We start from the raw sequence: 20,349 nt of genomic DNA, 5'->3' as shown, positions 1-20,349 counted from the left end.
GTCTTAGGCCACTCGCCGGTGACTGAAAAATCACAGGTGGTAGCGGGCGGATTCGAACTGACGTCGTCCATGGCGCGGTGAATGCGGTTCCCGAACGCTAACCACTCAGCCACCGCCTACCTTGCTTTGTTACAGGTAGGTAATAAAGGTTTAGCACTATTTTTCTCTCGGTACCTTTGAAGTATTGCTGAATTGGACGTCCAATAAATATTCAAACGACAGTAACCGAAACAGCAATCTTTCTTACACTGTTATTGAAGGTAAAGCTGAACATAAGCTAAGTCGCGCGTGGCCTCGGTGCTTACCTTCATTTCTTTGACTCTTGAGCCTGCGGTGGATAGGATCCCATTACCCCGGGGCACAGGGCAAGTGTGGCATTCAGGTACCACAGATTACTTTCCCTACGTTTCCTCTATAGGTATGCCTTTATTGATGGATCCGAAAGAGAGGATGGACGGCTGGGTGAGCTGGATGTTGAGTGACCCGAACCGAGATCGAACGCATATCCGCGTATCGTAGCTAGGCATGCTAAACCTTTCACTATGGAGGCGCCATTATTAAAGGGACAGCTGGCAAGCGAGCGGTGAGGCATTCAGTTCGTGTTTAGTGTTCCGAGGCTCAAACTGGATCCTCCGTACCCTAGGCACTCCCTTGGTCACAGGAAAGACAAAGGAGATGGGAGCTCGTGGAGATGTGTGACTATTGGATTTTTGTCGCCGTATTACTCTCCCTCTTCTTTTAACCTGCGTGGGGGCGAGGCAGCGGTACCCGATGAGGAGGCTCGAACACTGGCGGGGTTGTTTCACCTTGTCTAAGGGTGACCAGTATGTCATGACACCCTGCACCAGGACGGATTGAAGTCACAGCCACCCCCCTCGTGGTGATATCAGGCTGCGTCTCGCTCTTTTACACCTCTGCATGGCCGAGGCAGCGGCAGTGATTCGAATATAGACTGAATTGTTTCCATACTATTAACGGTAACAATAGTAATAACGATAATAATAATAACTAAAAATAATAATGAGAATAGCATTGATAATATTAAACAGAGGAACGATAATGAGCAGGGAAAACCGCTGTGATGCTGGCGGCCCCTGAAGACATTACGCGCCATCCATCAGGGCCGAGGCTAACACGGGCATCGCGACAACCCCGTGCCAGCCATTCCAGCTTTTTACTCCCGCTTGATTAATATCCTTCGAAAAACAGTTGGTGGTGGGAGGAAGGAATATATGAAGGATGAGGCACGGGGCTGCGGCGGTGGCCAGGTGGGTAGAAGGAAGGGGGGCTGTGTTGGTGGTGGGGTGGGGTGGGGGGGAAAGTGAACGGGGGAAGGTGGGAGTGGTGGTAGGGCGAGTGGGTGGAAGGTGAGAGAAGAGGAAGAGGCAAAGGATGAGGAGGAGGAGACGAAGCAGGAGGGTCATAATGGCTTTGGTGTTGGAGGTGTAGGGAGAGGAGAGGGAAAAGAAAGATGGGGGAGGGAATAGGAAAAGGAGGAGGATATGAGACAATGAGAAAAATAGGGAGGAAGGGACAGGATAAAGACAAGCAAGAGAAGGCAGAAGTGAAAGGAGGCGAGACGGGGAAGGGAAAAGACAAAGGGAGACAACGGAAGGGAATGAGAAAATAAAGGAAAAGATTGGAGGAGCAGAGATGGACAGGGAGACAAGCAGAGAAACAACGAAAGACAAAATGACTTAACTGAAACACACACACACACACACACACACACACACACACACACACACACACACACACACACACACACACACACACACACAGAGAGAGAGAGAGAGAGAGAGAGAGAGAGAGAGAGAGAGAGAGAGAGAGAGAGAGAGAGAGAGAGAGAGAGAGAGAGAGAGAGAGAGAGAGAGAGAGAGAGAGAGAGAGAGAGAGAGACCTACATCAAATAAAGCACTCACAAACACAGACAAAGATACAAAACAGAGAAACATGGATTAGATATTGCAGGAGAAAAAATATAGAAGCGCAGAAAGGGAGAAAATAGAGAGAGCGAGGGAATGAAGGTGAGACGACGGACGAGACAAAGCAACAGATAAAATTAGTAAGGGAAGATATGACAAGAAAAACGGAGGCAGCGAAATGAGAACACAGCGATATGGAGAAAAGAACGAGAAGAGAGGCACGAAGGGTAACGAATGAGAGAGAGAGAGAGAGAGAGAGAGAGAGAGAGAGAGAGAGAGAGAGAGAGAGAGAGACTTTTAAACTCTGCACAAAGAAGGGAATCAGTGGAAGATATGAATTAAAGAAGAAAACCGGGACCGCTACCCCTAGGAATAACAGCACATGGGGAGCACCACCAAAGGAAACTCGAGTTGGCTATGCGAGGGGAAACTATGCTTAAAGAAAGTCGAGCTGGCGGTCGGTGAGAGGAATAGCTTTAATGTGGGAAGGAAGGGGAAGAAGAACCGTGATGAGAAAGAGAAAACTACAGACGGGAGGAACAAAAGCGAGAGAGAGAGAGAGAGAGAGAGAGAGAGAGAGAGAGAGAGAGATGGGGTGAGGGGAGAGGGGAGACATAAAGAAATGGATGTAAATTAGGACAAGAGAACAAGGCACAGCAGAGAAGGAGCTTAAAGGCGGAAGGAGGTTAAATAAGGGGACAGAAAGAGGCGAGGAAGACGATGGAACACGTGGCTGAAGTAAACTTAAAAGGAATGCGCGAGTGGAAAATTTGATTATATAAAGACTTTGCTTTCTCGGCCTAAACAATTTTCAGTCGTGACTGCAATGTATTATTTCTTAATGTGTGTAATCGAAAACACGTTACAGAGATGAGGCAATGAAAGATGGTGTAAGTGGCGCTTCAAAATGCTCTGAATAGCATCTACCATCCCTCCTCTACACTTACATCACTTGAAAGGACTGAATGCTACAGGTTAACTTAGTATATTATATAACTTTGAAGAGCAGCGCAGTAGAGGCCTTACCAAACCTTGAAGCAATTTCATACAAAAACGATTTCATTACATATACAAAATGGTGGCAAGGTGACAGAGTTCATAGAATCTTGAAAAAAATCCACCGATATATTTGTTCACACGCAAAAAAAACACGACTTAAAAACTTCTAACCAATTACTCTTCTCCCGGTAATCTACAAACTACTCACTAATATCATAAACAAAATAACCGCAACACTTTACAAAATTCAGGCAAGAAAACAAGTTGTATTTTGTACTGAATATCCAACAACTGGCCACATCCAAGTCATCAATCAAGCTGTCGAACGCGTATGGTTTTCGTCTCGTTATGCAATAGTTAACCAGCATCATTTTTTTTTATCTCTTCAGTGATAAACTTTGCAGCAGCCTTCCTTTGTCTGTCTTTCCTCCTACATGACTTGAACACTTTCAAGAGGGGAATAGCAAGTCATTTCTACAGCCAAACCGGAACCTTCCTTTTCGGCTCCTTTAGCTGTTTTCTATATGAATAAGCAACGCATAGAGGGTTTGTTTTTTATAATTTGTTTCCCTTGGAATGCCTCGACTACTGTAAAAACAGAAGGAAAACACACACAAAATACACACACACACACACACACACACACACACACACACGTGTGTGTGGGGACAAAATGTCCAAAATAATCCTTGGCTTCCTTGAAGCAAGTAGTTAAGAAATAAAAATGGGATAACGCAGCAATCAAGATAGACGGAAACTATCCTAACAACCTTAGATTTGCACATGGCATTGGTGTTCAGAGAAATTTTGGGTAAACCTTACAAGGAGTAATTGAAGAACTACACGGTAAGGGTCTCAAAGTTGTTCTGAGGATGAATATGAAGAAAACGAAGGTTCTGTTTAATAAGCAGGTAGCAGGAAAACTAAATTTGCTGTCCTGGTACCTGTTGTTGTTCAAATAGGGAGGGAGCCCAGGCCTTTGCCAATGGCGGCCCGTAGCAGGGTGCCGACAAACCGACTCTATCGGCTAACATCAGCCGAGCCGACGAAGTCGGTCTGTCGACGAGGACTGACGTGTCTCTGTGGTACCTGATTAGTTAACGTAATATCTAATGTTCGGGAACGAAACACTTGCGAGTAGAATAACACACATCTAGGGGAACCAAATCAGTCCTAACTCAGCCAACGAAAAAGAAATCACAAAAATAATAGGAATCAGAAATGGATTGATTGTATTTGTAATTCAATTTGAATGTGATGAATTACATCAATCAACAGCGGTATACTCCGGAAGGCGCGTCACCTTATCCACCCTACGACGCCCAACCCCGGGAATCCCTCTGAGCAAGTCTCCATATTTGCCCCCTTATCATCACAAGTTCCTTCTTGGCAGGATATATCGACTTGCTCATCCCATGAGCTTTGTCCCCTTGGCCTCCAGTACTCGAGATTGTCTCTTACAGAAACAAATGGGTGTACATTGTCGATTTTTAGGTAGCTTGCCACATGCCCACATACCCGGAGTTGTCACTGGCTATTCAGTCAGTCGCCGATTTGACACAGTCATTCCAATGATATCCCGCGATTCTGCGGAGATATCAAAAATGTCAATCCACCTCTTCAGGTCACTAGTTATAAGTATAATTCTATTGGAAATAAAATTTAAGTAATTGATTGCAATCGTAATGAATTAAATTACGAGTTAACTGATATTTTTTAAAGTGTGGATATTGCTAATGAGTTATCTTGTAAAAAGGACTTGGTGGCAAGTACTATATAGTTCGAAAACTGGCAACTCTTAGCGCACATCGTAGTGAAGTGACTGCGACACCTATTTAAACGATAGACTTTCGACGATTAATTTTCCAAATGATGGACTGTAATTCGATATTTTGCAATTATAATGGCTTTTGTTTTGCAGTAATTCTAATTGTGATGGAACTCCTATTCTGAAGTGTAATTGCAATTATAAGTTTAACTTAAAAAAGGTATGTAGGTATCTGCTGCAGCCGTGTGCAATTGAACTTTTGAAGTAAACCATGTTTACCATGGTAAACATGTTCATATCATGAATAGCAACCTGCCAGTCCCGCTGATGAGAAACGTGTACAATCAGTGTAATGTAGTATAATAAAAAAAAACTTGGCGCCTCACAAAAGATTTAGTAAGAAAGCTCTAAGAAGGTCACAAGGAGGAATAAAGAGGAGAAAGCAAGCATCATGGGTCAGGAGACATACTAAGGATGAAAATATTCCATTGACAATTAAGAAAAAAAAGTGTGTGGGTAGAACTGAAAACAGATGGACGAGAAGAGTAATCAAGTGGCAACCCAGATATTGTAGTCAAGGGAGACAAAGGACCAGGTGGAGAGTTGAAAGTGAAGCATTTGCCGGAGCAGGATGGAGTACACTAACATTAGACAAAGAGAGGTGGAGAACGTTGGAAAAGTACTTTGTCTTGTAGAGGACTAATAATGGCTGAAGAGCATGATAATGATGATAATGGTAATAATGATGTTGATGATGATCCCGATGATAAGCGTACACTAAAGGAGAAAAGAAAACACAAGATGCATTTAATTTCTTGAATCTCAAGACATTCACATTGACCAGAATATTCAAGACGAAAGGGGTGAACGGGCAGAACTAGACTATTGCAGATTCTAAGTCGTCACAACATCCGCATTGACATCAATAAACTTGACACGAGGAAAGCACACATTCCCTTCAGTTCCTTAGTCGCCATGATGCCCTCATTGACGTGAACAGCTAGACACAAGGGACACACAAGGATATTTTCACGAAACACGCTGAGCATCGCCTCCAGACGGCGTGAGACAAATAAACATCATTAGTAGCCTCCAGAGTGTGCCGGCTGCCGGACAAATAGACTCAGGGTGTGTTGCACTGGCGTCCGCAGGCAGAAGGGCGGGGAGGGCCGCGCTGCCTCACCCTCTTGAAAGTTTATTGTATAACCATTCACACTAATATTCTGAGATTTAGCACTCGCCTACTACATTTCTTCCCTCCCCACCGCGATAAGTTAGCTGACCCCTGGAAAAAATAGTAATTGTATGGTGCCATGAATGGATGTGTATGTGTTTTGCGGAAATGGCGTCCCTAAAAATTAATTGCGCGAACCCTAAATGACACAATAAAACCTCGGCGGAAAGAGTCACATTAACGCTTGTCCTCTTGACCTGAAGGAATATAAAAGCACAACTACAAGTGGAGAAATATAAAAATAGGAAAAGATTTCTTATGAAAGTACAGCTCCATAATTATGCATAGTTGTCCAAATAGGAGAGGGAGGACTTGTGATGTTACCCTGAACATAAAAAAAATAACAATACAACTATAGACTGATGGAAAATGGAAGTCAGTCTTCATACAAGGAAACAAGTCTCTGCGGTAAACTCAACAGGAGAAACAAGACTTCTTGTTATGCTAAACGAAACATAATAAACGCTACAAATTAAAACATAAGACTGAAACCAGAAATATAACTCCATACTAGTTAATAAATCTCCATATATTTTACATGTATGGAGAAAGAGCTCATGTTGTTACTCTCAGCGAGAACTAAAATCTCCGAACATGCAAATAAAAGTAACTGGGTAATCACACTCCATGCATGGGAACAAGCTCCTAAAAAAAATGCGATTAGTTAGGAGTTTTGTGTTACCCTAAACGAAGGATCAGAAACAATACAAATAAAAGAAAACGAAACGAAGACGCTCCATGCACAAAAACTTGGTTAAATATTTGAATTTAAGAGCGGAGAGCACTTGTACTGTTTACCCAAACGGAAAAAGAAACTACAAAAGGCAAACAAATGGTACGCTTGGAAAAAGAGGGAAAGCAAATGGAGAGAAAGAATTTACTAAAAGTGCAACATTTCTACGCAATAAGCAAGAAATGAATGGACGCAGTGAACTTTATCTTTAAAAATCACAAAAGAAAAGTATGCAAATGGACGTATAATAAAGAAGAAAAAAAAATGTTGGGCAACAACAATTAATGAAAGAAACCGGAAACCAGGTCCATAAACGAAAACAAGACTCCGTACACAACTGAAAAGAGAGATTGAACAAACTTAACAAGACACGAACATCACAGACCCAGCGGCAAGATCGTCCACGAGTCCCCAGGAGCGTCACGCCCGACACTTCTTTCTTCGCTGCAGACTTTGACTCTCCAGTGGGAGGCGACGGACCGCTCTTTTTATCTCTTCGCCTCCCAACTGCTCCCCGACGCGTGCCTGCGGGTGACCAGGGGCCTTTTTCCTTCGGCTCCTCCACAAAACAGTGTATTGCGTTTAGACTCAGCCGATGGTAGGAGGGAAGGAGAAAGGGGTGAATAGGTAAAGAAAAGGAATAACACAGGAAAGGAAGAAAGACGACTATATAGGTGAAAGAGAAGAAAATCCTTACATAGATGAAGGTTTAGAGAAGCATATTGACGCCCCTCCCAGCCTCCCCCCGTCACTCCCTCAAAGCACTGAAAAACTACACCGTGTCCAGACGCTTCGGAGGGAAGGAACAGACAAAGTTTGCCAGAAGCCCCTGCGGCAACCCCTTGCATGGAGTGCCTCAGCGTGGCGAGGGCTGACGCGGAGCGGGTGGAAGGTTCATCCGAGCTTCACAAATTCGAGTGTGTGCGTGGCCGATCAGTCAAGTGTGAAAATATGTAATAAAACCGAAATTAAATGCCTCAAAAGCCATAAAACCTCGAAATCGCCTTCTCTAGCTTATTTGGTATCGCTATGAGGGAGACAAGATAGCCAACGCCCCCCCCCCCTCCTCCTCCTCCTCCTCCTCCTCTTCTTCCTCCTCCTCTTCCTCCTCCTCCTCTTCCTCCTCCTCCTCCTCTTCCTCTTCCTCCTCCTCCTCCTCCTAGTCCTCCTCCCCCTCCTCCCCCTCCTCCTCCCCCTCCTCCTCCCTTTCTCCCGCGGCCACACGCCATTACTTGAAAACGAAAGAATGCAAGGAACTCCGCATCGCCGCGAGAGATGACAGGAAGAGGTTCACGCCGGGCTTCATAACAGACCATATGCACAAGGATGATTGACTGAGATCACGACAGGAATAACAATAGTCAAAACTATCGCAAAACAGACATTGTTGCTAAATCAGTCTTTCACACGATAAAGAATTGGCCCATCTGTTCTTCAAGTGTGTACCTGCATACAGTTTTCTCTGTCTGAAGCGGAGAAAAATGCTAATGGTAGTAAGTGTCGAAAAGAAGTTAAGACAAGCCTAATGATGGAGAGGAAAGATGGTACATAACTAGTTCTCAGGAGCTGCTAAGTGTAGGACGATTGGCCTCTTGTATCCCTTATATCCTAAAGGATGATGGAGAAGGAGTACTGCTCACAAACACAGGGACTGAAATAAGAAGCTGATAAAGGAGCTCGATGGAGAATATGGACGTAAGTACGAGTGCACCTGAAAGGCACGACGAAAAGAGTGGGTGATGTACATCCACGGAGCACACACACTCCTTCCAGCGCCGGAAAACAGTCATTTGAGAGAGCAAGTGTTTCATCTGTAAATAATGTCGCCACAAGTTTCCACTCCAAGGACACAGTTTCACCGAGGAGAAAGTATCGCGCGGACGGCACGTGGGGAAAAAAGAGGGAAAGTAAATGTAAAGAAAAATTTAAACTACGAGCTGATACACATTGAACATTTCTACGCAAGAAGCAAGAAACGAGTAGACGCCGTGGAATATCTTAAAAATAACACAGAAGTAAAGTATGCAGATGGACGCAAAAAAAAATAGAAATTAGTGGGCAACATAAATGATTCAACGTCAATAAAAGTAACTGTTACACTACCATCACCGTAATAAATCGCCTCCCACCATCATTACCACCACTGTTACCGGCAGTGCCGCAGCAAACCTTCTACCAATTTCACGATCAGCGCCACCACTCTCATTCCGGGAATAAGCGTGTTATTTGGTATTGTTTATCCGGCCAGTGAAACAATGACTAATAGTACGCTAAGATCTTAGCCAAAAGCTATAATGGGAATCTAATGTATGGCAAAACTTTCAGGGGGTTTCTCTCACGATAAAGGAAACTGGGAAACTTTGAGCAGATAATACTAAGTAGGGAAGCTTACAAATCAGAGGCAGCATCACTTGAAGGTAAGAGGTCGTGGCTCGTAGCGGCAATTAAACCTTACAAAGCAGGTGTTAAACGAGGTAGAGAATGCAATCTTCACCGTTGGACAAAAAGACGCATTCCAGCCATTAGAAGACAGAGAAAGACGTAGACGCGATGAGTAAGACATGCATAAGACTGAAATGCAAGGTTTGCTTCAATAAAGAACAACGTTAGTGGAACCAAGGGAGCGGCGTGGCGGAGCGGAATGCCGGCAAGAAGGACGTGTGAAGGAGAGGAAGTGATTAAGCTGGAGGATGCGAGTTTTCAGCTTCTATGAGTTAGCCGGAGAGAAAGGAACGAAGGGAAGGAGGGAGAGAAGGGCACGATGATAAAACTGAGGCATAGAGGGAAATAGCCGGAGGAGAGAGAGAGAGAGAGAGAGAGAGAGAGAGAGAGAGAGAGAGAGAGAGAGAGAGAGAGAGAGAGAGAGAGAGAGAGAGAGAGAGAGAGAGAGAGAGAGAGAGAGAGAGAGAGAGAAATAATACATAGAAAGCCTCTCAGACAAAAGAGAAAGAGAGGGGAAGAGACACAGACAACAGACAGACAAACAGACAGACAAAATTACACAGATAAAGATAGAAAAAGCCAGAGACAAACACAAAGAGCTAGCGAGCGAACGAGCAAGAGAGAGAGAGAGAGAGAGAGAGAGAGAGAGAGAGAGAGAGAGAGAGAGAGAGAGAGAGAGAGAGAGAGAGAGAGAGAGAGAGAGAGAGAGAGAGAGAGAGAGAGAGAGAGAGAGAGAGAGAGAGAGAGAGAGAGAGAGAGAGAAACTCACTGACTGACAGATACACAGACCGACAGACAAGCAAGCAGAAAAAATGTCAGCACATGTAAAGGAATGTGAAATAAATAAAGGTTAAAAAGGAAGGGTGTAGGCAGGTGTTATTCACGAGGGGAATTTCACACTAATAAGTGGCTCCAGGTGTGCGGTGTTAGGCTGGCAGGTGTCACTGGCTGGCGCGGGAAATATTGCGAACAGGGGAGGAAGGGGAGGAGGCGGGTGAGGAGGGAAAGGGACCAGGAGGAGGAGTAAAGAAGACGGAAAATATCCCAAAAGCTTGACGGGGAAAATATCAGTGAAGGAAAAGAGAGAAAAATGGCTGTAGCATCACTCGCTCATGCCACTTCACACGCATTTCTGCCGCTTGAGTAATAAATCAAGTGAGGATAATTTTTCCAAGAGTATCTGAAAGAGTGTCATAAATTACCCGAACCGCGGCGCTTAGGGAGCCATCAGAGAGTCGTGATGCTGCCTTGAGAGCGAGGATGGGAGGAAGGAAGCAAGGGAGGAAGGAAGGAAGAAGGAAACCGGAAAATAAACAAGAAAGAAGAAGAAAGATAAAAGTGAGGCAGGAGCCGAGAGAATAAAAGAGAAGAACGAAGAAGGAAGATGCAACAGAGAAGCAAGAGGCGAGAGAATAAAAGAGAAGGAAGAATGAAGACAGGACAAGGAGGAAAGAGGCAGGGAAATACAAGAGAGTGGGGAAAAAGGAAGATAAGAAAGGGAGGCAGGAAGACAAGAAAACAGGAAGGAGAGAGTAAAATAAAATAGGAAGGGAGGCCGGGAATTTAGGCAACAAGAAAGGCTGGAATAAAGGAAAGGAAGGCAAGCAGTCGGGGAAATGAAGGAATCTGAAGAAAATAGCAAAACACTGAGAAAGAATGAACGGAAGCGGGAGGAAAATGAAAGAAAAGAAAGAAAAAGAAGGAAACGCACCAGCTTGGGAGGAGGAAGAAAGGTGTAACAGAAGAAAGAAAGCAGAGAGAACAGAAAGGAATCGAAAGGAAAGAAAGAAACAGCTAGACCAATCAAACAACGGAAAATAAAGAAGAACAGAATATAAAAGATAATAAAAGAAGCGATGAAAGAGGGTGAAGTGTAAAAAGTAGGAGAGGGGAAGGAAAGCCATGCGTGTAACGATGCTGGAAATTAAACCTAATGTACAAAAGAGGAGAAAAACGCGAATTTAATCTGCACAAGGACTCGCATTGCCAACACATAACGAAATGCTTAAAAGGTGAGAAACTGCCCGTAAAATCACCCTCATAATACCTTTTATCGCACCCGAACTCGTATATATTGGGTTCAGCTTTTTAGGGCCGGAAGTAAACGGTATTCTCCCAACTCTCCATCATGTTTGTTGGTAACGTGACGGAAAGTCGACTTCGTTAAACCTCTTACTCCCCACCGCCGAGACCTGGAAGTTTTATGACACCTCGAAAAGTTGCATTAAGATGATTTTCCCAGCTTTACAGAGAGAGAGAGAGAGAGAGAGAGAGAGAGAGAGAGAGAGAGAGAGAGAGAGAGAGAGAGAGAGAGAGAGAGAGAGAGAGAGAGAGAGAGAGAGAGAGAGAGAGAGAGAGAGAGAGAGAGAGAGAGAGACAGACAGACAGACACAGACACAGAGACAGACAGAGAGACATAAAGAGACAGAGACAGAGACGGAAACACAGAGACAGAGACACAGAGACAAAGACAGACAGACACAGAGACAGACACAGAGACAGAGAGACAGAGACGCAGAGACAGAGACAGAGACACAGAGACAGAGACAGAGACGGAGACCCAGAGACAGACCCAGAGACACAGAGACAGAGACAAAGACACAGAGACACAGAGACAGAGACAGAGACAGAGGCACAGAAATAGAGACTCAGAGACAGAGACAGAGGCACAGAAACAGAGACAGAGACACAGAGAGAGAGACACAGACAGAGACAGACAGACACAGAGACAGAGATTCAGAGACAGAGACGCAGAGACAGAGACAGAGACACAGACACAGAGACAAAGACAGACAGACAGAGACAGAGACAGAGACAGAGACGCAGAGACAGAGACACAGAGACAGAGACAGAAACAGACAGAGACAGAGACAAAGAGACATATAGAGACAGAGACAGAGAGACAGACACTGAGACAGAGACAGAGAGACAGAGACACAGAGACAGAGACAGAAACAGAGACAGAGACGGAGAGACAGATAGAGACAGAGACAGAGACAGATAGAGACAGAAACAGACACTGAGACAGAGAGACAGAGACAGAGAGAGGGGGGAAGAGAGAAAGAGAAAATCCGTGCAAACACAAGAAACAGAAGACACATGACAAAAAATATAGAGAAAAAGACAAACTCGGAGAGGCAAGAACACGAGACAAGACAGGCAAACACACATACAGACAGACAGACAGACAGACACACAGACACAGACAAACACACAGACAGACATACAGACAGACAGACACACAGACACAGACAAACACACAGACAGACAGACAGACAGACAGACACACAGACACAGACAAACACACAGACAGACATACAGACAGACAGACACACAGACACAGACAAACACACAGACAGACAGACAGACAGGCAGACACACAGACACAGACAAACACACATACAGACAGACAGACAGACACAGACAAACACACAGACAGACAGACAGACATACAGACACACAGACACAGACAAACACACAGACAGACAGACAGAATCAGACAAATACGCATTCAGTGTTAAGAGATAAGAAAAGAAAAAAGACAAACCAAGAAAAGCATGTAACCTAACAGAGAAACAGACATGAATGTATAATCTATGTATCTCTATATCTATCTATCTATCTATCTATCTATCTATTTACCTATGTACCTACCTATCTTTCTATGTGAATTTCTCTGTATCTCTTTCTCTCTCTCTATCTGTCTATGTATCCATCTATATATTTACCTATTTCTATCTATCTACCCATCTCTTTATCTATATCCATATCTCCTCCCGAAATTGACCTCTTTTGGCTACGCTTCTGAACTTTTTTTTTTTATAGGGGCAGTGTTTAGCGGGATTTTTTCTCCTTATTAATTTATCTTTGCCCTTGATCTGCTTCCTTTGCTGTAAAAAAAAAAAAAATCTATCCCTCTCCCACGTGCACACAGGCGCCGGCAGCATACGCATCACGAGCGTCAAAGTGCCGCCTCTGGTCAAGGTTGGGAGCGAGGCGGAGCTGAAGTGTGAGTGGGAGGAGGAGAAGGACCAGATGTACTCCGTCAAGTGGTACCAAGGCAACCACGAGTTCTACCGCTACACGCCCACCGCTAGTCGCCGCACACAGATCTTCGACCCAAACACCCTGGACGTCGTGGTATGATACTGATGGTTCCTTGCTCATCTAAAAGCCTCTTATATTGTGTTCAGTTTCATTTTCGCTTTCTTGTCTCTATCTGTTTCTCTGTCTCTGTCTGTCTCTCTGTCTCTGTCTGTCTCTGTCTCTGTCTGTCTCTGTCTCTGCGTCTCTGTCTCTGCGTCTCTGTCTCTGTGTCTCTGTGTATGTGTCTCTGTGTATGTGTGTCTGTCCCTGTGTCTGTTTAATTCTTTGGCATATAATATGGAATTCATCCCATAGACTTTACACACTTCTTTGCAGCATGAGGAAGCGACTTATTCATTGCCAGGCCGCCTTCATCCTCCTGCCTGGCCCTTCATTCTCTGCCTTCATGGGATTCAACTCTTTTTTTTTTTTCTTTCTTTTTAGTATTCGATGCATGCGTCTTTGTATATTACTTTTTCTACTGTGTGTCAGTTTGTTTATATCTGTTTTGTTTCTTTCTTTCCTTTTCTTTGTTTTCTATCACTTTTTATGTTTTTTTATAGTCTGTTTACGTCTGTTTGGCCTCATTCTCCTTTCTTCTCTGTCTGATTTTCTTTGTCTCTGTCTGTCTTATATTCTTTGTCTGTGTCTCTTGTTCGTTCTTTTTCTGTTTCAATCCGTCTTTTTCTTTTTCTCTGTCTCTCTCCGTTTCCTTCTTTCTGCCTCATTGCTTCTGTTTCGTTTCTTTGTATGTCTTTGTTTGTTTGTGTTTGTTTGTCTGTCATCTCTTTCACACACACATCAAATTATATGCTTTTCTATTTCTCTTTGTGTTTTTAAAAGAAAGATAATCTGTTTCCCAATTTTACACTTTTTCTATAACCAATGCCATGACAACCTCTACCATTTCCGCCGAGCAGTTTCTTCCTACTTCTCTTAGCCCGCTCATCATTACGTTGGTCCATTCTTCATTTGCCCATTATCATACTCGCTCACTTAGTCGATTCCTCACTCTACAGCACTTTCCAATGATTATATTCTCCCTTCCATCCACACTATATGAGCATGCCATGCCTTCACCCAATCTTTTCTTCCATCTCTCAGTCCCGTTCTCATTCTCTCAATCTTATTCCTCACTTTCTCAGTCGTTTTATTACCCTCGCAGTCCCGCCCCCATTCACTCAGTCCCTTCCACACTTAGCCCCTTCCTCACTCACTCCTCACTTCTCTCAATACTGCTTTTTTTTCTGGGTCCCGTACTCACGCTCCTCTCAGCCTCTTCCTCGCCTCCTCTCAATCCCTTCCTCGTTCCCTCTCAGTGTCATTCCTTGCTTTCTCTCACTTCTTTCCTTATTTTCTTCCGTCAAGCTCTTATTTTCTCTTCCGGTCCCTTTCTCTCTTTCAGTGGTCCCTTTCTGTCTGTCCTTTCCTCACTATCAATCCCTTTCACGAGTCCATTCATCACCTTTCCTCACTCCCTCAGCCTCTCCTTTTTTTATATCCCTTCCCTACCCTTTCTTTCTCTTACTTTTCAGCACACGTAAACCCATAACATGAAAACCTACTGATTCTGCTTCCTTCTCTTAGCCCGTTCCTCACTGACCTACTTCCCCCATCTTACTCTCGGATCCTCCTGCCCGATCTTAAGCCCTTATTCACCCTCTGGATCCCTTTCTCATTCTCTCAATTTCTCTCTTTCACCCTTTCATCAGCGCACTGGCTCAGAGGGCGGCACGGTGAGGGTTGCCAACATAACCACAGCGGCTGAGGGTCCCTTCCACTGCGAGGTGTCCGCGGAGGGGCCGACCTTCCACACCGCCTCCGACACCGCCAACATGAGGGTGGTGGGTGAGTGACAGGGAGAGCGAGCGAGCGAGAGAGAGAGAGAGAGTTGCTTTACTCTCACCAATGCCTCTAGCTGTTCTCTCTCTCGCTCGCTCGCTCGTGTGTGTGTGTGTGTGTGTGTGTTGTGTGTGTGTTGTGTGTGTGTGTGTGTGTGTGTGTGTGTGTGTGTGTGTGTGTGTTCAATTCTACATGCAACTTCAGGAAATATCATACATAAACCAATTAAGATTACAGCTGCATATGGGTCACCTCATTTCCTCCCTCCACCCCCCTAAACACACACACACACACACACACACACACACACACACACACACACACACACACACACACACCACAGTTTTGCGTGCGTGTATCTTAATCAGTCAATGTTGCGTGGCCTTTGTTCCGCCGCCGTGATGCCCTGGACGAAGCGGCAAAGTTGCTGAAGTGTTCTCACGGGGAAAAAATTGTCAAAAACTCCGCCCGGAATCAGTGAGCTGGGCATAAACATGGGTGGGGATTGGCAGTTTCGCAGACTTATCGCCGCAATTTATGTCGTGGTGGCTGGCCGGCAAAGCGAAGGGTGGCGGCGGGAGCAGGGCCAGGCCGCGCGTGAAACCCAAAACATTACACACACTGATATAGAGTTTCGACGACCGCCACTAAAAAGTTTGTCATTAGGAACGAGGCCCTTACCTTATTCTCTGTTAGGGATGTAGTGACCCAAAAAACTACCCTTACCAAACCAAGAAACGCTCCGATAGTAGAGTTTCGAGGATCGGTGCAAATAAGATCGTAGAGTTTCGAGGATCGTTGCAAATAAGATCATAGAGTTTAAAGGATCGTTGCAAATAAGATCGTAGAGTTTCGAGGATCGTTGCAAATAAGATCATAGAGTTTAAAGGATCGTTGCAAATAAGATCGTAGAGTTTCGAGGATCGTTGCAAATAAGATCATAGAGTTTAAAGGATCGTTGCAAATAGGATCGTAGAGTTTCGAGGATCGTTGCAAATAAAGAAAGTGTTTGTACGGATGAACAGAACCCTTGCCCGTTTACAGTCAGGGGGATATTACCACAAAAACACCTTTACTCTGCTCAGCCAAACGTTCCCCTCCTCCTACCACTCACTAATGCTGTACCGGGCCTCCTCCAACCCTGACTTCTGGATATATAGATACATATGTGCCTCATGAACACACTCAGACAAGTCCAGTACAATCACATACATCTCGTAAGTTGAGTCAAGTGCAATCACTCTCCTTAATTCACTTCCCCTCACTGACACTCCGCTCCAGTTTATCTTCTTCAGCGCCTCAACACTTCGCTACTGTTCGCCTATTGCTGCTCCATTAGGTGAAGTTCCATTGCTATTGCTAATGCCTCCCGTGCTCAGCAGATGCGACTTTTGGGAACGTAGATGAGTTTTCTTTGCCACTAATGGTTTTCCACACGTGTGCAGGCTTACTGTGTCAAAACTATCAAAGACAAACACCCTACGGACAAATTTATAGAGCACTAAGCCCCTACACAGACACACTAACAATATGCTACACAGACACACACACACACGCAAACATGCACCCCCCCACCCCCACACACGCAGACACGCGAGTACGCAAACACACACACGCAAACACATACACGCAAACAGAGAGTGTGTGTGTGTGTGTGTGTGTGTGTGTGTGTGTGTGTGTGTGTGTGTGTGTGTGTGTGTGTCGTACTCAGACAACACTTCAAAGAAATCTAAACGAGTTTCTCAATCAGACACTCATACTTTCGAATGACCAGAGATAAATAACTGAAGACCTGGAAACACTATCTTACATGGAATCAATTCATATTCAAGACTAATAACAATGGATAAACTTAACAAATTTTCCCTCGCTCCCTTCTTTCCAATCCTATCCTCTCGTCCTCACCATCTCCATCCTCCTCTTCCCTTCCCTTCCTGTCACCATCTTCCGTCCCTCCATCCCATCCATCTCAACCTTCCCTCCCAAACCCTATCTCTCATTTCCTTACACCTCTTTTCTCCCCCCAACCTTCTCCCTTCCTGTCACCATCTTCCGTCCCTCCATCCCTTCCGTCTCAACCCGCCCTCCCAAACCCTATCTCTCATTTCCTTATACCTCTTTCCTCCCTCTAACCTTCTCCCTCCCACCCTTACCCTCTTCCCCTCCCCCTTACAATCCCACTTCTCACTTCCTCGCTGGCCTTTCCCTCCCCTCCTGCCATCTCATCTACGACAGAGCCACCTAAGGGAGGTCCAGAAGTGACGGGGGCGCGGCAGCAGTACCAGGTGGGCGACAAAGTAGAGCTGACCTGCACGTCACGAAAGTCCCGCCCAGCTGCCACCCTCTCTTTCACCATCAACGCCAGGCAGGTGGGTGGTGTGTGTGTGTGTGTGTGTGTGTGTGTGTGTGTGTGTGTGTGTATTTACCTAGTTGTACCTAGTTGTAGTTTTACAGGGCCTGGGGTTTACGCTCGTGTGGTCCCGTCTCCGTATCTATATTTATCCAACTTTTCCTTAAAGTTTTGCACACTCCTCGCCGATACTACATTTTTTTTTTTTTTTACAGCAGAGGAGTCAGTTCAAGGGCATAAAAAAAGGTAGCATATGTTAAAAAAAAAAAAGCCCGATACTCACTGCTCCTAAAAAGAGTTTGAGGAGTGGCCGAAAGATAGGTCAATTTCGGGAGGAGAGTTGCCCTGATACTCTCCTCTTGAAAGAGTCATCGGCGTAAGAATGGATAGGACAGTTTGTTTTGGAAAGAAGATCATCAATGAACAACAGAAAAAGAGTGGGAGATAGGACAAAACCCTGCGGAACACCATTTCTTTGCGGGAAGCTATATTTCTTTATGTCTCTCAAGCATCTTCCCTTCCTCAGTTTTTTACTATGTCCTCTTGTGTTGGTAATTTCTTCTTTTAGTAGTAACTCCTCGTTGTCTACTTCTTCCATTTTGCTCAATAATTTGTAGATTTGTATTAGGTCTCCCCTTTCTCTTCTTTGTTCTAGTGTTGGTAAGTTAATTTCCTTTAGTCTTTCCTCGGATGTCAATACCTCCAGCTCTGGAACCATTTTTGTTGCCATCCTTTGTATTCTTTCTAGTTTCTTTATGTGTGTGTGTGTGTGTGTGTGTGTGTGTGTGTGTGTGTGTGTGTGTGTGTGTGTGTGTGTGTGTGTGTGTGTGTCTGTGTGTGTGTGTGTGTGTGTGTGTGTGTGTCTGTGTCTGTGTCTGTGTGTGTGTGTGTGTGTGTGTGTGTGTGTGTGTCTGTGTGTGTGTGTGTGTGTGTGTGTGTGTGTGTGTGTGTGTGTGTGTGTGTGTGTGTGTGTGTACTGTCTTTAACATAAGGGAAACTACAGCCAGCTGCCCGCAAGACGTTGCATCGCTCCCTTGTGGTCATTTTAGCAGAGGAAGTGGCGGTCGAGTTTGTTTGATTCTTAATTAATTAATCGTGTAGCATTAATTACTAAAGGTAGGACTTTATTTCATCCTCGGGAAACAACATTTGAGAGGAGGAATATGGTACAGTCTGAATATATATGTTTACACTTTAGCTTTGTCACGATATTTCTCGTTCTTGACGTATCATCGATTGTCAACAGTTTGGATACATTCACATTCGCAGGGGCATTAGGTATGTTGAAGCATCCGATCAATTTCCCTCGGAGGCGACGTTTCTCAGGAGAATATGTTAAGACATTTATTTCCTCGTGGGGTTTGCTGCGTAAGGAAGAAATCCTCATCATCTTTATTCTTAATGAGAACTTTCTGTTAATGAAGCCAAATACCCAGTTTGCTTTTTTCGCTGTAATGAATTGCTGAGAAAGTGTAAGATTTGACGCATCATTGCATAATAAGACTTCCTATCATTAATTCCAACTTTAAGAATCTGGCACATAACTATGTTAAAGTCGCATATCAATCTGAACAAGTTCAAATTCTACAAAAATCTTCTTGAAGATTCGCTTGACTCGGTCTAAGGGGACCGAAGCAGCAATAATTTATAATAAGACTTTAAGGTTCACAAACTACTGACGGCTTGAGTTATCCAAGAGCTATTTTTTTTACTCCTTTCTTAACAATCTATGCAACGTTACCTATTATGCAACGTTTACCAATCAGTAAAGACCGCAAATATGCAACACATTTTCTTATTCTTTATATTTTACTCATTGTCTGTCTTCATGTCAAAGTCTGCTATTTTCAAGCGAGTCCTGAACTATATTTTACCTTTATGAAATGTTTCTCTCTTGAAGCGAATGTTTGATTTCGCTGTTAAACCACTGGGTACTTTTACTGATGGTGTGTTGCCTTTACACCAACGTGGAGGAAGTTTTCGGTTAAGTAGTTAATTACTTTTCCACGCTTGGCAATATAATCCAGTGACTGCATGTCTGTCAGTATGCTGATCTTTATCAAATTTGCTCCAATAGAATCTGATATCAGTCGACGCGTATCAGTTTATAATCACAAGAATTGAGATGTTCTCCCACCGTAACGTAACAGTAAGGTCCAGTGTATTGTTTTGCCGAGTCGGCTCTGTAACCATTCGACTTTCTTAGTTACATTGTAAAAACTGGAGTATTACATGCGATTCTCTGCACCAGAGAGTAACCTGCAGCATATGTGAGAGATATTAGAATCACCTAAAATCGGTAAATCACTGTTATAAAGTGTATCACAATCATTCTACATGAGACGCCAGTCCTCGTCGACAGACCGACTCGGTCGACTCGGCTGACGCCAGCCGATAGAGTCGGTGTGTCGGCACCCTGCTACGGGCCGCCATTGGCAAAGGTCCGTGACTCCCGTCACGACGTCGGCGCAGCAGTCTCAAGACCTCTTTCAAGACATGCCCGACCCTTTCACATCAATACCCAAGACCTCGTGTACCCTAGAGTCGTGGGTTGTCTTGGCAGAGTCGGCACAGTGTGAACGGGGCTTAAATCTTTAACAAAAACGACAACAATAATAACATTCTGCATTTCAACAGCAGCATCGCGTGATTGACCCGGAAGCCTATCGCTGAAGAGAACGGATATATTGATTTTGAATTCTTCATTACTTGCATGCACAGCTGTTCCAATTTTTGTCACTTGGTGTTCTCTCTTACTTGACCGTAAAAAAAACATAAGACATGGTAACTTCTCGACCCTTACGGTTATTACGATCTTTGCTGAAGTCCAAAGCCATCTATATATCTATATATTCAAGGTGTTAATAAATGTTTGTTACAGCATTTATTTTCCTATAACAATGCATCTCAATTAATTCTTTGTTCTTATAATTTAGTCTACGAACAAACAAAACCTGACTTATCTTTCCT

General features: G+C 44.2%; 1 protein-coding gene and 1 long non-coding RNA gene across 6 annotated transcripts in view; one reads left to right on the top strand and one right to left on the bottom strand.

Moving 5' to 3' along the window:
• LOC126997102 (uncharacterized) overlaps window positions 1-20,349 on the bottom strand; it is a 65,058-nt gene that overhangs the window by 13,460 nt on the left and 31,249 nt on the right. The window lies entirely within an intron of this gene.
• The window catches only part of LOC126997100 (junctional adhesion molecule 2A-like), a 50,887-nt gene that overhangs the window by 24,813 nt on the left and 5,725 nt on the right, over window positions 1-20,349 (top strand). For all 3 annotated transcript variants that reach the window (XM_050858163.1, XM_050858162.1, XM_050858164.1), the window contains 3 exons: window positions 13,036-13,241; window positions 14,900-15,035; window positions 17,265-17,398. In XM_050858163.1, the coding sequence (XP_050714120.1) occupies window positions 13,137-13,241; window positions 14,900-15,035; window positions 17,265-17,398 (375 nt within the window). In that variant the 5' untranslated portion in view covers window positions 13,036-13,136. The remainder of the gene's footprint in view (window positions 1-13,035; window positions 13,242-14,899; window positions 15,036-17,264; window positions 17,399-20,349) is intronic.

This window comes from Eriocheir sinensis, chromosome 11 (genome assembly GCF_024679095.1).
Source record: "Eriocheir sinensis breed Jianghai 21 chromosome 11, ASM2467909v1, whole genome shotgun sequence".
Lineage (NCBI taxonomy): Eukaryota > Metazoa > Arthropoda > Malacostraca > Decapoda > Varunidae > Eriocheir > Eriocheir sinensis.
This window is presented reverse-complemented; position numbering and strand designations above follow the sequence as displayed.